Raw genomic sequence first — 14,900 nt, forward strand, 5'->3', positions numbered from 1 at the left:
GTGAGTAGGTGTCCCTTCCACCCTGACTTCCTTTTCTCCACGGAGCCGTGATTTTCACGCGCGCTTTCAGATAATGTTTTCACGCGCACTTTCAGAAAGTCTGTGTGCACGTGGAATTGTGCGCGGCGCATAGCACTGTCCCGCGTCTTCCTTCCCGGCTGCGGGAACCAAATCACAACAACAAAAATCGGGTTCTGCCTAGGGGTGAAAAGGTCGCTCTTCGGGTCAACTGAGTTTCTCGACTTTGTCTATGTCTCTGTATGAGAATCCTCAAAGGGATCGTAGGTGGAATTGTGCCATAGCGTGTGGCCGTTTCATTTCGAGGCGCGATCCTAACGGTAGCTTCCATTTGGTGGCAAAGCGCATGTCCGAGGGACGCTGCTGTTTCAGGGTCAGGGTTACGCGTGGCGTGGGGCCCAGACGTGGAGGCACCGGCCGAGGCCCGGGCGCAGGTCGCGGTGACGCAGTCCACGCACCCCACTCTGCCCGGCCGTCCTGCTTTCCCGCGGACCGGCTGGGACTCGGGCCCCCTGGCCGGTGGCAGAGGCTGAAATGCCTAACCTATGAGAAGCCTTCTGTTTATCAAGTCGGCTCTGGGCTCGGGCAGAGCCAAGTTTGGAATGAATGAATAGGATATTTTGAAACACTCTGGTGTTGTGAAACACGAAACTTCGCGAGTTCTTTTTTCTCTCTGTAACCGACCGACAGGAGCTGGGTCTGGCCAGGCGGCTTCGGGGGGGCCTGGTAGTAAATTGTGTGTCTTGGGACAGCTCGCGGCCGGGCCCCGCAGGGGTCTCCGACAGGAGGAGGGCTCACGGAGGGGAAAACAAGAACGACAGCAGCAGGCAAAAACAGTCCTTCCGAGGCTGTTCCCAGAACGGGAGCTGCCGGACTTCACCCTGGTCCCCGCCCCCCGGAATCTGTCAGTAAAGGACCAGAAATAAGGGCCGGGAAATAGGGTGCCTCTCTTGAGAGTCTGCGGGAGGCCGCGTCCCCAGTGGAACGGGGCGCCGAGGCCGTCCACGTCGTGAGAAAGCACAGACGCGGGCCAGGCCGGTCCGCCCGGAGGGAAGGAGGAGGGAGCCGCCCCTCCCCCCACGAGAGCCCCCGTGTCCTCGGGGCACGGCCGCCGCCAGCCGGGCTCGGGTCGGGCACGCCACGCGGCGGGCCTAGCCCGCCAGCAGCCCACGAGCGCCTCAGCACCCACTTTACAGACCCGGAGCTGGCTGACACAGGTGAGGACGCATAGCAACGAGGGCACGTTGTAGCCTCGTGAGTTATTTTAGGCTGATGGCTCGAGTCTTTTTTTTTTTTAATGGAAGTTGAAACCAGTTGTTGGTTTGTATCCGGTTTTCCAGGTGACGCGGCTCTCCGGGCGAGAGGGGGGCGTGCGCTGCGTGGGGCACGGGACCACCCTGCACCTGCACCTGCCCCCCACACCCGCCGGCGCCCCTTTGCCGCCCCGGCATCTGTGTGTTCGTCTGGGACCGGCAGAGCCGGAGCCGTGTCTCCGAGACCCGCCCTGACGTGTTACTGCGCCTCCGTGGCTCTCGCTTTAGCGGGGCGACGCTCCCTTCGAGAGTGATCGGAGCCTGCGCAGGCCGTGGAGGGCGCGGCCCTCGAGCTGGTGCCGTGCTTGAGTTCTGGTCTCGGGCTCGTCGTTTCTGTCGTAAGAGCCGTGGAGCGAGAGGCACGTGCGCCTCCTCCCCGCCGCTGCCTGCTGACGCGTGCGGACCGTCGTGCGTGGACGTGCCGCTGTACGTGCTTCACGTCCCTCTGCGCGGTGTTCCAGTCTCGCAGTGAAGGAGACCGAGGGTCCTGCCCCCGGGGAGACCCCGTCGGCAGCGGGGCGTGGCCTTCCACAGCGGGTCCCGGCTCCGCAGGCTCGCTTTTGCTTTTGAAGTGGGTTCACGGGAAATCGTGAATGCTTTCGGGGGGGGGGGGGGTCCCCTGTGTACGTCACCCGGTTGCCCCCACCTGTTAGGTCGTATGTGGTCGTGGGACAGAATCAGAGCCAGGAAGCGGATGTGTCACGGCGTGCGCGTGGCTGTGCCGCGTGGCCACACACGTAGATCTGTGGGACCGCCACCTCCACGAGACACGACTGTCCCAGCACCACACGGCCGTCCCTGGCGCCGCCCCTGCAGCCACACGTCCGCTCCGGCCCCGGCGTTTGTCATTTAGGGTTAGGCCGTTTTCCGACACCACATCACGCCTTCTGTGCAGCTGTCACGTGTCCCAGCAGCCCGTGGCCCCTGCCGCCGAGGGTCTGAGTCCCGCCGAGCGGCTCCCCCCTCTGCTTAACCCTCACCCGCTGAGGGACGTCTGCAGCGTGGGGGTCGCCAGTGAGGCTGTGGCGCGGGCTGTAACTGCGAACCGGTTGGCGTGTGTTTAGGTGAAGACTCGGCCACTTTCCGTTCGTGCCGCCAGTGCGGAAGACACCCCGCTGCTCGCCATCCCGCCGGCCTCTGGGGGGCGCCGGCTCGTATCGCAGCCGTTCCGCCGGGTGCGCGGCGACGGCCCTGCGGGGTCCCTGCTTTGCAGTCGCTGACGGCATCGGAGCTCGCCTCCCGTGGGCTCGTCTGCCTTCCGTGGTCCCCCTTCAGCCGACGTGCCTCTTCGTGCTTCCTGTCCACCTTCTGACTGAGTGGTTTGCTTTTTACCGCTGAGCTTTGAGACTTGTGACGCTCGTAGGTGTGAGCCTCTGCCCCGCGTGCGGTGCTGGGGACCTTCTGCCGGCTCCAGCAGACGCACGCCCATGGTTTCGATGATGAAATCCGGGTTGTTGATTTTTTTTTTTTTTTCTTTTCTGGACCGTGCTTTTGGTGTTGTGTCTAAGAAGTCCAAGCTCTAGCTCCCAAAACTTTTTTGAATTTTGACTTTCTCCCCCCGTAGAGAATGTGTTGTTTCCCACTGACTGTTTTCAAGACACATCAGTGTTCAAAAGGTCGGCATGGATTTCTTTGGGTTTATCCCGCTTAGGATTCATTCGCGTTCTTGAATATGTAGGTTTACCTCTTTTGGGGGGAAATGTCAGCCATTTGTTGACTATTCCCCAATGTTCTCTTCTTCTGGGGCCTTGCACGACGTGGGTGTTCGATCTTTTTTTTTCTTTTTTTTTTTAATTTGTTTAACGTTAATTTATTATTGAGAGACAGAGACACCGTGAGCAGGGGAGGGGCAGAGAGAGAGAGGGAGACACAGAATCCGAAGCGCCTCCAGGCTCCGAGCCGTCAGCACAGAGCCCGACGCAGGGCTTGAACCACAAACCATGAGATCGTGACCTGAGCCAACGTTGGACGCTCAACCGACTGAGCCCCCCGGGCGCCCCTGGATGTTCGATCTTATTCAAAGTGCCATGTGTCCCTGAGACTCCAGTCGCCGATTTTCTGCCCCTCTCCTCTTTGTTCTTCGGGGGTAATTGTCCTTCTAGCATCAGGTTGTCGATTCCTTTCTCTGCTCTTTTCATTCTGCGGGAAGCTCTCCACCAAGCCCTGACCTCAGCTACTGGTTTGCTTTTGTTCGGAAATCCCACCGGCTCTTCCACATCCGCCTTCTCTCCTGAGAGTCTCTGGGTCTTTCTTTGTGTCAGCATGTCTATACGCGTCTGTAATTGCGTGAAGTTCTCGCGGTGGCTCCTTTAAAATCCTCGTCACGGTGGGGCGCCTGGGTGGCGCAGTCGGTTGAGCGTCCGACTTCGGCCAGGTCACGATCTCGCGGTCCGGGAGTTCGAGCCCCGCGTCAGGCTCTGGGCCGATGGCTCGGAGCCTGGAGCCTGTTTCCGATTCTGTGTCTCTCTCTCTCTCTCTCTGCCCCTCCCCCGTTCATGCTCTGTCTCTCTCTGTCCCAAAAATAAATAAACGTTGAAAAAAAAAATTTTTTTTAAATCCTCGTCATGGGATCCTGGCATGAGTGTCGTCCTGTGCTGGTGTCTGTTCTCATTTGCAATCTTCCCCATTCTTGGTATGACAGGTGGTCTTTACGGAAACAGGACGTTTGGCGTGTGATGTTCGAAGACTTCGGGGTCTCATCCTGATCCTTTGTTTTATCAGGCCTCCGATACCACGCTGGTGGGCGCAGTGGGGGTCACCCCTCCATGGACACTGAGGGCGTGCCCTGTGCGCATGCATCGCTCCCAGCCCGGGCCGGCTTGCCTCACGAGCTCTGCCCTGGCCTGTTGTCCCCAAGTCCTCAGGGGACGGTGTGTACCCCTGTCCATGGTGGGGATGGCTCGTGTCCCTGGCCCTCAGTGCACGTAGCTTTTTTTTTTTTTTTTAAATTTTTTTTTTTCAACGTTTATTTATTTTTGGGACAGAGAGAGACAGAGCATGAACGGGGGAGGGGCAGAGAGAGAGGGAGACACAGAATCAGAAACAGGCTCCAGGCTCTTGGCCATCAGCCCAGAGCCTGACGCGGGGCTCGAACTCACAGACCGCGAGATCGTGACCTGGCTGAAGTCAGACGCTTAACCGACTGCGCCACCCAGGCGCCCCAACACGTAGCTTTTTTTTTTGCAGGGACTCACGTCCACCGTGGGTCTGTGGCTGCTTCTGGGCCTCAGCAGAGCGAGGCCTCATGTGTCCCCAGCCTCACCGTCTGTCTCTCTGTGATGCTGTCTCTTCCTTGCCTCCTGGCTCAGTGTCTGTCCTTCCTCCGCTATAGCCAAACGCTTCCTTAGAGTCAGACGTGTTGTACAAACTCACGTGTAGGTCTTGTGTGTCCTTCAAATACGCTTTGTAATTTTTCTCCATGAAAGTCTCGCACGTCTCTGACTTTCGGTTCGTTTGTGTAATTGTTGTTACCATTGCTGTTGGGACCTTCCATGTGATTAACTTTCTGCCGTGAACCTTCGGGTGCCGCTCCTCACGGCCCCTTTTCGTCCAGATCCGGTTGTGGCTTATTACACAGGAGTGCAGACTCACGCAGGGTCTGGGGCTTTGGGGGCCTTGCACTGTGTGTTCTAGTCAAAGTGGATGGAAACCCCCCAGAATTTCCCAGCCGGCCCCTGTGGCCTTGCGGCCTCTGAGGATGATGTAACACCCCTCCCCCCCCCGCCCATGGCCTTGGTGAGAAGGTGGCATTCCCTGTGACAACCAGGCCTGTTTCCTGTAGGCAGGTGGTAGTTCTAGAAAACGGTCTTAATTCTAATCTTGAAGCTGTCGGCAGTCATTAAGCCAAATTACAGCAAGAGTTTTCCTAAACTTTGGGAATGAGAACAGTTCCAGCCTTCCAGCCAGGAGAATCCTGGGCTGACAGCTCAGGGACAGTTTCCTTTCCTTCCGTTTCACCGAGCGTTGGCGCACCTGTCGTGCGTGCCGGGCCCCGGATACCACGGTGAATGGGCAAGGCCCGGCTCTGTCCTGGGGAGGCGGCCGGCCAGCGGGCAGGACGGAGGGGAGAGAGACGGACCCAGCTCTCGTGTTCTCACAAAGCGCAGCGTGTGCTGGCGGGACAAGAGCCAAGTGCTTGCAGAGGAGGGAGGGTGTGGGGCTGCCGTGCACGACCGAAGTGTCCTCGCTGAGCGCGGCCACCCTTGCCGAGCGCCGCCTCAGGGCAGGGGCGGGTGCAGGCGTGCCCAGAAGGGCGGCCCCGGGGCAGGGAGGCCGAGGGAGGGCCCCGCATGGCATGGATGGCATCGGGGAGGCTGGTGGGGCCGGTCCTGCAGGGCCCAGAAGTTTGCATTGTCTTCCGAGAGCTGTGAACAGTTTCTAAGCTTTGGAAGGACCTGACTCGATGAGGGGCTTCAGGAAGACGATCCCACTGGCATGTGGAGGGCAGGGGATGGGATGGAGAGGGCAGGGCACAGGGAGCCCTGGGGGCCATCCAGCCACCCACGGAACAGGGCAGGGTGTGGGAGGAGACTCCAGGAAGCTCGGTGATGAGAACCCACGGGCAGGCCTGCCTGCTCCAGCCTGGCATCTGATGAATGTTCAGGCTTTGGTGGAAGTTCATGCTAATTTAATTTTTAACTAAAAACTGGCCTGGAAGTACTTAAATTTTCCCCGAATTAACCCTGAAGAAAAGAAAACTTGCTCAGCGCCGACTTAGGTGTCTCATGAGGTTGTCGAGGGTTGGCTTTGCTCCTTGAATGGTGTGTTCGCAGCGAACCTGGAGTGGGTTCCACGTGTCATTCGGTATTTCCTCCTCCGATTGGTGACCGCGGCTCAAGGTACCCCACATGACACAGTTTAAGACGCATGATGACGGCACCCCATGTTGCACTGTGTGGAAAGTTAGTTAGATGATCCCCTAGATTTCCAGTGAGGAGCACAGGAAAATGCGGAACGAGTGAAAAATAGGAAAAGTGGGCGCCTGGGGGGCTCAGTCGGTTCGGCGTCCGACCGCGGCTCAGGTCACGATCTCACAGTTCGTGAGTTCAAGCCCCGCGTCGGGCTCTGCGCTGACAGCTCAGAGGCTGGAGCCTGCTTCGGATTCCGTGTCTCCCTCTCTCTCTGCCCCTCCCCCGCTCATACTCTGTCTCTCTCTCAAAAATAAACATTAAAATGTTTTTCTAAAAAATAATCCGGTGAAGAAATGGGCAAAAGACACGAATAAACACTTCTCCAAAGAAGACATCCAGATGGCCAACAGGCACATGAAAAGATGCTCAACATCACTCATCATCAGGGAAATACAAATCAAAACCACAATGAATACCACCTCACACCAATCAGAATGGTTGAAGTTAACAACTCCGGCCACGACAGATATTGGCGAGGATGCAGAGAAAGAGGATCTCTTTTGCGCTGCTGGTGGGGATGCAAGCTGGTGCAGCCACTCTGGAAAACAGTATGGAGGGTCCTCAAAAAACTAAGAATAGAACTACCCTGTGACTCAGTAATTGCACTACTGGGCATTTATCCACAGGATACAGGTGTGCTGTTTCGAAGGGGCATGTGCACCCCGATGTTTATGGCAGCACTATCGACAATAGCCAAAGTATGGAAAGAGCCCAAATGTCCATCGATGGGTGAACGGACAAAGAAGATGTGGCATATATATACGATGGAGTATTACTTGGCCATCAAAAAGAATGAAATCTTGCCATTTCCAACCACGTGGATGGAGCTGGAGGGTATCATGCGAAGTGAAATGAGTCAGTCAGAGAAAGACAAAAATCATACGACTTCACTCATATGAGGACTTTAAGAGACAAAACAGAGGAACGTAAGGGAAGGGAAACAAAAATAATATAAAACCAGGGAGGGGGACAAAACAGAAGAGACTCATAAATATGGAGAACAAACAGAGGGTTCCTGGAGGGGTGGGGGGGGGATGGGCCAACTGGCTAAGGGGCGTTAAGGAATCTACTCCCGAAATCATTGTTGCACCACATGCTAACTAACATGGATGTAAAGTAAAAAATAAATACATTTTAATAAAAAATTAAAAAAAAACTTTTTAATAGGGGAAACAGGAGACGTCCATATTGCTTTCATTTCACAATTGGGCTTCTTAAATTTCAGGGCAGCCTGTGTCCTTCAGGAGCCAGGCACAGCACCCCCTGCCGTGCCCCAGAGTGGCTGCCCTGCACCCGGGGGGTCCTGCCCCACATCCTGTGCTCGCACCCGCCCGCCCGGAGGCAGGGGTCGTGTGCTGCCCCCAGTACTTGGGGGACCGGGGGGGGGGGGGGGGGGGGTCTCGGTGAATGTTCGCTGTTCCTTCCCCTGCTGCCTTCCCAAGTGTTGCTGCTCCGGGAACCATCCACGCTCTCTTGTCTAGAACGTCTCCAGGGTGCTGCCCAGATCCTCTCCTGCACTTCTGATGCTTGTTGGCAGCATTTCCTTAGTTAAAGAAGTGTTCTGTGAACGGGTGTTCCACATCTTGGTCTGGGGGCTGTCCGGAGCCCCCACTGGTGATGGTGCCGGGTGAGTGGGGGTCCTGCTACGATGCTGGGCGTGGCTGACTTCGCCACCACAGAGACAGGCAGGGCTCACTTGTTACGCGGCGGGTAAGCTCTCGTGTACATCGTGGGGGGTTTCCAGTGGGCTTTCTCTCAGGGGCATGATCTACAAGAATGTTACGCAGCCACGACTGGCCCCCAGGAAAGCCAGGAGGGCAAGGCGGCCCCCCTTGCCCAGCCCCCCACCGTGTCCCCGCTCCTTCTCCATTCTCTGCTGGGTTTGGGTCCAGCCCCCAAAACGCCAGCGTCTTGTCCCGAAGCCTCGTGCGCGGCGCTCTCTGTTGGAGGTGTGCGGTCAAAAGCACGGCAGTCTGCGTCGGGAACCCCCAGGTGCCCTCCACACCCGCCGTTTTTCACCTTGGTGACCCTAAGCCCGGTTCCCTCATCTGTCCCAACGAGGACGACAGCAGTGGGCCTGTCTTAAATGGTGCCGTGGGAGTTCGTGTCTGGTGCTTGGAAGCGCCAGCCGGCACTGGCCGTGGCCCCCGTTCCTGCAGGACATGGGTGCTGCCCGCCCCCCACCCCCGAGAGGTGAACGCAGTGAATGTAGGAGAGCCTGTTGGTCGGCAGACGCCTGAAAACGTGGGCCTAGTTCGTCTTCTCAAAGCTGTTTCGCTTTGTTTATTTTTGAATGTGCCAAGCTGACTTCTTTCCAGGACCGCCTTTGAATAATGTCGCTGGTCAGAAGCATACTGAACGCGAAGATAAAGCTTGTGCCGTGCTGTGCGGGCGGGCCTGAACCTCCCTGTCTGGTGTCCCTAGATCTGCCCCTGCTCCCTGCAGACAAGCTTCCTGGTTGCCATGGCAGGGTCGCCATGGCTACGGCGTAAAGAGTGGGTGCTTGTAGGAATTCGGGAAGCACGCTCTTCCTCCCCTAATCTCTTTCGGGCAGATAATCATTCAAAATAATTACCTTTAATTTTTAAGAAATTCGAGTGACCTTGTGTCTTTCTGCTTCTTAGGTTTTCAAGGGCCCTTGGCATTTTGGCTGCTTAATTTGTGTGAGCCCAGATGATAATGGTGTTGCAAAAGGAGCTCCTGGTGTGTTCACCAGAGCCGTGCTGTGCAGTAAACTGCTTTTGAAACGTGGCCCACCCTCCTGGGGTCTGCTGTGTGGACAATAGTTCAGTCTTTTCTTCAGCAGAAAGCCCTGGCTTCTTTTCCTTTCTAAAGCCAAGCAGTTTTGTTTTGTATAAAGGATGTGCAGAGGATGAGAGGTTGGTGCTTTGCTGTGTGTGTGTGTGTGTGTGTGTGTGTGTGTGTGTGTGTGTGTGTGTTTTCAGGGTAGCCCTGCTGCCTCCGTCACAGACTGCAGTCGAGGCCCGGGCTGGGCTCAGCACATATCAAGGCTGCTTCTGCTTTTCTGTCTCACCATTCTTAGCAAGAGGCTTTCATTTTCAAGTGACCTCCTTGTGCAGGGTGGTTGCTGGTACACCGGTCATCACAGTTTTGTCCTAGGCGAGAAGTGGAGGAAGAGATGATGGGCACTTAGCGCTCACTCGGTAGCTGTGTATCCTCCTCTTCGGGGACTTTCTGCGTGGCCTGCCCATGAGGTTCCACTCACTTTTCGTTGGTCATCCCCCACTGTGGAGATGGCTGGGAAATAGGCTTTTAGGTGGAGCCTGGGCACGGAGGAAAAAGTTGGGGGGAGGAATAAGGGAAGTGGGCGCCCCGCCTTCTGCACTTTCCCTGGGAGAAGCCTGCCTGGGCGGCCGTCATGCGCACCCCCACCCAGCCTAACCCTTCCCCCTGCTGCCCCCGCGGAACCTCCTACACTAGCTTTGCCCGTGCGGGCTCCTTCTGTGACTGGGCTCCGTTTAAGGCCGCTGGAGGCTGGGGGCTGCCACTTGAGGGTGACCGTCCTCAGCTCTGCTCACAGGAACACCCAGAGGTCGCCACCCCGTGTCCCTCTTGCCACAGCAGAGGACAGAAGCAAGCTTGCAGGGGCCCCGTAGGTCAACTAGAGGGTGCTGCTCTGTAAGGTATCAGCGGGGTGTCACCGCAGGACAGCAGGAGAGCACCTTCCCTGTCCCTGGGGGCCGGGCGGCCGGGTGCCAGCGCGCCCCGTCCCGTGCTGCGGGCTGCGGGTCGTGGGGCTGGGAGCAGACTCCACCCGGGCTCGGACGTTGGCGCAGAGCGCCCCGTCTGCCAGCCGTGAGCGCTTCCCGGGCCCTGTCACCGGCCTTCAGTTCCCCGGGAAAGTGGCCGGACGCCAGCGCGGTTCCCAGATAGCAGGGGCAGAGCCGCACACGCCCCACGGTCCCTCCCTCACAGCTCCGTGCAGGTTTCGGTTTGCGCCTGTTGCGTTTTCCAAATTAGGAAAGTAAGCTGAGCTGGGCCTCGATAAAGCAAGGACGTGATTTGTCACAGCATTCAGGCACCGGGTGCTCTGCTCTCCCTGTGGTGTTTTGACAAATGGAACTTTAAAAAAATAAAAGCCCGGCGCAGACTCTTTGCTCTCGGTGGAGGCGAACTTGGAGTTATGTTTTCAGGCTCTCTCTTGAGCTCTGCTGCTGTCCTTGGGGACGGGACCAGAAGGGAAGGCCTTGAAACATCACTGGCGACTGGGACAGGGTTGCCAGTGGGAGGCGGGGGCACGGGGCCTCGTGGGTTTGCCTGGAACGGCCCTGTTCTGGGCGAACTCACGCTTCTCTGCGGAAGGACGGGCCTTGCTACAGACCTTCCGTTCGGGCGGTCGTGGTGGTGATGCCGTTCTGGCCGGCCCTCCCAGCTCTGCCTGCAGCTTCTGAAGGCGCTTCCTCTGCCAAGTTTAACAAAACTGAACTTGGGCCTTTTTGAGTTTCCAGAATCCGGAAAATGAACACACACAGTTGATTTCTGCCCCGTTGTCGGTCTCTCCTCCCCTTCCTTCCACAGCTCAACGGCGGCTGCGGCCCGGGATCTTTCCCTTTGCTCCTCTGTTCTGGGGGGGGGGGGGGGGGGCCCGCAATGATAATGCAGCGGCTTTTTTGTAATATTCTCAAAATACGCAGATTTAAATAAAACTAAAGTGTCCAGAAAAGCAGGGTGTTTGGGCCGTTAACGTGTTTAGAGCCTTCAATGTGCCGATACCTGGCACGGTGTTTTAACTGTTATCGTATCATTAGGGAACTTCACGCTAATTAAGCCTTAGGCAAAAGACCTTTGATTTTTCACATTATTCTCACACAGAACGTCTCTCCTTCGGCAGCGTCCCAGCGGCTGGCAGTGTCCTACCCGACTGGTCCTAAACTCTGAATGTCACCTGGATGTCGTGCCCCCGTGGGGTGGGGGTCCGTGACCCGAGGAGGGGGCGTTACTGGTGCTCTCTGAAAAGCATTTCAAAGCGTAAATGTGACGCTTACTTACTTTTTGGTGATTTATGATGCTTTCCTGGGCCTCCCAGGGGTCCTCACTTTCCTGCACAAGTGCCCTGTGCTCCAGCAGCGGAGACGCTGTGCGTACAGAGGGCCCTCGGGCGTGCGTCCCTGGGTCACATGGGTGTAGGTCAGGCAGGTGCTGGTGGCTGTGCAGCCTTCCCCCCCTCCCCCCATCTCCGTGGCGTCCTGGCCAGAGAAGTCGGGGCCGCCGCGAGCACTGCCATATCCACCTGACTCTCTCGGGAAAGTGTGCGTGCGGATTGGGGTGGCCCCAGTCCCTCGGCCGGGGGTGAAGCGATGGCCCTCCGCTGCCCCGAACCTTGTCTGATTCTTTCGCCAGTTGACTCCACTAAGCACAGTGAAGGTGTGTTGTCCATATCATTGCAACGTTAATCTAGGACCAGAAAATTCTAGTCCTTTCTCTGTGGTTCGGCGACTCCACCGGGGCCGAGATGTAGCTGCTGCCCTCCGTGTTGTGGTTCGTGCGGCGCCCCGATGAGAATTCTCTTCTCCTGTCTCTGCCTTATACACCTTTACCTCTTGATGGACTTTCGATTCCAGACATCCATCGTGGGGACCTCGTCACGCGCTCTGACAGGTGCGTGCTCTGCGTGTGCCAGGAGAGCAGACCGGCTGCGGGGCGGGCACCTGCCCTGAGCCGGGCACGGGCACCGAGGGGACAGGATCTGGAAGAACATAGGCCCCCGGGAAAGAGTGGTGACGTGGAGATACTGTGGCTGCGCTGTAAGATCCGTAGGTCAAGCCACTTGAACTTCCTGAAGTCGTTTCTTTGGATCCGCGTGGAGGGAAAGGGAAGAGGGAACTCGAAGTGCTCGTGCTCACGGCCCCGTTGTGTCCCGCGTCGCCCCCAGGGAGCCGCGGTGCTGTTTCCGTGACTGCCGCGCGTGCGGTCCAGTCCTGTGGTCTGCGGCACGGGATGGCCCCTCCGCGGCCTCTTCAGTCTGGCACTGACCTTTAAGAAGCCAGGACAGTGGAGGTGCTAGTTCTGACCTTTGTGGCTCCTCCACTCACCCAGCTGGAGGGTCTTTGGTGATTTTTAGGCAGGTCTGGGAGGTATATTGGACTTTCTGTCCCGTTGATTTTCCAAACTATAAAGCTTGGGAGCTCGCCTTACACAGTGATTTTTCTGATTTGTGTTAAATCCCACACATCCCCACCAAGGGCTAAGAATGCCCCTGAGAAGATGGCCGGGGTCCTCCCCCAGGGACCCTGAGCCTCCGCTGCCGGCAGGTCTGTGTCTAAGGCCCCTTCTCTGTGGCGCGATAGAAATGGCCACGTGGGGGTGGGTCGCTTCGTGGGCTTCCCCTGGGGCCAGGGGACAGAGCAGGCGTGCCTGGCCCCTCACCTTGCATTCACTGGGGTCTTAGGTAGTTTCCCAAACACGCCTGAGCACCAGGCTTCCCCGGGAGTAAGATTCCCCCAGGGGGGCGCCCGCTGAGAGCGCGGATCCCGGGGCCCTCGCCCTCCCGGGTGACTCAGTGGGCCTCAGCCGAGTGACACTGTACACATGGCCACACACTCTTCAAGTCACACTGTCGAAGTGAGCAGAAATCCTCCGAGTGATGCCAGAGAACCCGTCCCGATTTGCTAGGGGTCTCCTGGGAGCAGGATGTTGTTACCCAGAAGGGTGGGTGAAATGAACCCCAGGTGGGCCTCCCTAGCCGCCTCCTGCAGGGCGTCCCCGGGACTGCCGTGAGCCCACCTGGCGGGACGTGCAAGGCGAGGGTGGGCCTCCAGGGGCTCCCGTCTATTTCGGGGGTCCCCTGCCCCTTCTCTCCTCGGGGGGGCTCCTCACATGGGGGCTGAGCCTCCATTTGTACCAAGGAACCCTGGCTTTGACCAGGCCTTTGGCTGCATTTGTTACTGCGTTTTTGATTTACCACAGGGGCTTAAATATCCTATCTTTTTTTTTCTTTTTTTTCCCCTATAAAAGTAGATTTTTTTTGACCTGATTATAAAAATATATTGTCCTTATTTAAAAAAAATATAGATCATAGGAAAACATATAAAGAAGAAGAAAACAAAGAAGAAAACAAAGCTCCTTCTAAACCAGAATTCTTAAATCCGCCGTATTTCATTCCCACACCTGCGTTGTTGCTGCACAGACAGGGACCCGGATCGGAGCCGGGTCGGTAGCCACCTGTTTCCCCGGGAGCAGCCGGCCAAGGGCACAGCCGTGTGGCCGGGCCAGCCCAGGAAAGCAAGGCTGAGGGGTCACTTCGAAGGTGGGGCAGGCTGGTGCAGAGTGGAGATTGCAGCCCTGATTCGTGGAAGAGGGACCAAGACTGAACACAGGGGGTCGGGCTTGGAGTTTTGGGCACTGCGTCGGGGGCCTTAGAGAGCCGGCGCCCGGTCAGGGACCGCGGTCCTCCCGCCTTCCCGAGGCCTCGGCCATCGATCGGCTCCCCTTTGCTTTTCCTGGCCCGGGCTTGCCCTGTCGCTCCTGCCCCGCCGACCCGCCTGTGCTCTGCAGCCCCCACCGACGGCCCCAGCTTAGCCACGAGGGTGTCCCACAGCCTCCCTTCTGCGCTTCTGGGTATTCTAGCAAAATGTGCTTCGTTTTTAGGAAAAACAGACGTTTTAGGTTGAAAAAAATAAGATTGCCAGAATCCTTTGATTTGGGGATTTTATATGTCAAAGTGTCTCAAAACCGGTTCCCGAACGGTCTTGTCTTTCTCCAACGATCCAGCTCCTCTGGCGGCGTCACTGCAGACAGAGGCACGTGGGGACCGCCGCGGACCGCGGCCACCCCGTGAGCGTTGTCTCATCGCGTCTGCCGGCACCGCGGCCCTGGGGCAGGGCGGGAAGGGAGGGGCCTGTCTGTGGAGTCACGTTCGGCCGGCCTCCCGGCCTCCCCTTCAGACCTCGAGGCCGGCCGTGTGTCCACCTTCCCCCCCGCCCCCGCCCCCGGAGCCAGAACGCACAGCAGAACTGGGCCGGCGTCGGTCCCCCGTGAATTTTCCAGAAGACCCGTCACACCTCGCAACATCCCGAAGGACTAGTTATCGAGTATTACTTTCCCTCCACCCCCAGATTCTTGAATGTCTCAGTTCTGAAAGGACACGGTAACACCGAAGGAAAACTCGAAACCGGGCGGTGGGGGGGGGAGGGGGTCCTGGGAGGCCGCCCCCACCCACCCAGGGCTGCTTCTGCCCCTCTGGGCCGGCCCTTCTGATAGCACCACCGCCTACGTGCCGCTGGCGGCTGGCCGCGTGCCAGGCCTCGCGCTCTGTGTCGTTCCTGCGTCCGGGCTGCCGCTGCGCGGAGACCTCCCCGGCCCTCCGACGCCATCCCCGCAGCCCATTCTCAAGCCAGGCCTGTCTGATTTCGGATCCCACACCTTCCGCCACCACTCTGAGCCGCTGGTCTCTGCACTTTGACTCGTCACCGCGTCTCACGATGGGCCGGTGCTTTGTGGGCGCTTGGACCGTTCTGCTTAATACTCCAAAGAACCCTACGAAGGATCTTCTATAGTTACCCCGTTCTCCTCGATGGGGAAAACAGGCGGATGCATTCGAGATTTGTCCAGAGGTGCGCAGTGATGAAAAGCGTCCTTTTACATGGCCGCGTGACGTTCGTCCATGAGTACACAGCATAGTTTGCACAGCGGTTCCTAT

The 14,900-nt window shown here is 57.8% G+C and overlaps 1 protein-coding gene across 1 annotated transcript in view; it reads left to right on the forward strand.

The window, feature by feature from the left end:
* Nucleotides 1-14,900, forward strand: part of FOXK1 (forkhead box K1) — a 54,376-nt gene that overhangs the window by 10,092 nt on the left and 29,384 nt on the right. Inside the window, exon 2 of the mRNA XM_040455635.1 lies at nt 1,105-1,188. Within this exon, the coding sequence (XP_040311569.1) occupies nt 1,105-1,188 (84 nt within the window). The remainder of the gene's footprint in view (nt 1-1,104; nt 1,189-14,900) is intronic.

This window comes from Herpailurus yagouaroundi, unplaced genomic scaffold (genome assembly GCF_014898765.1).
Source record: "Herpailurus yagouaroundi ecotype Mexico unplaced genomic scaffold, PumYag 216, whole genome shotgun sequence".
Classification (NCBI taxonomy): domain Eukaryota; kingdom Metazoa; phylum Chordata; class Mammalia; order Carnivora; family Felidae; genus Herpailurus; species Herpailurus yagouaroundi.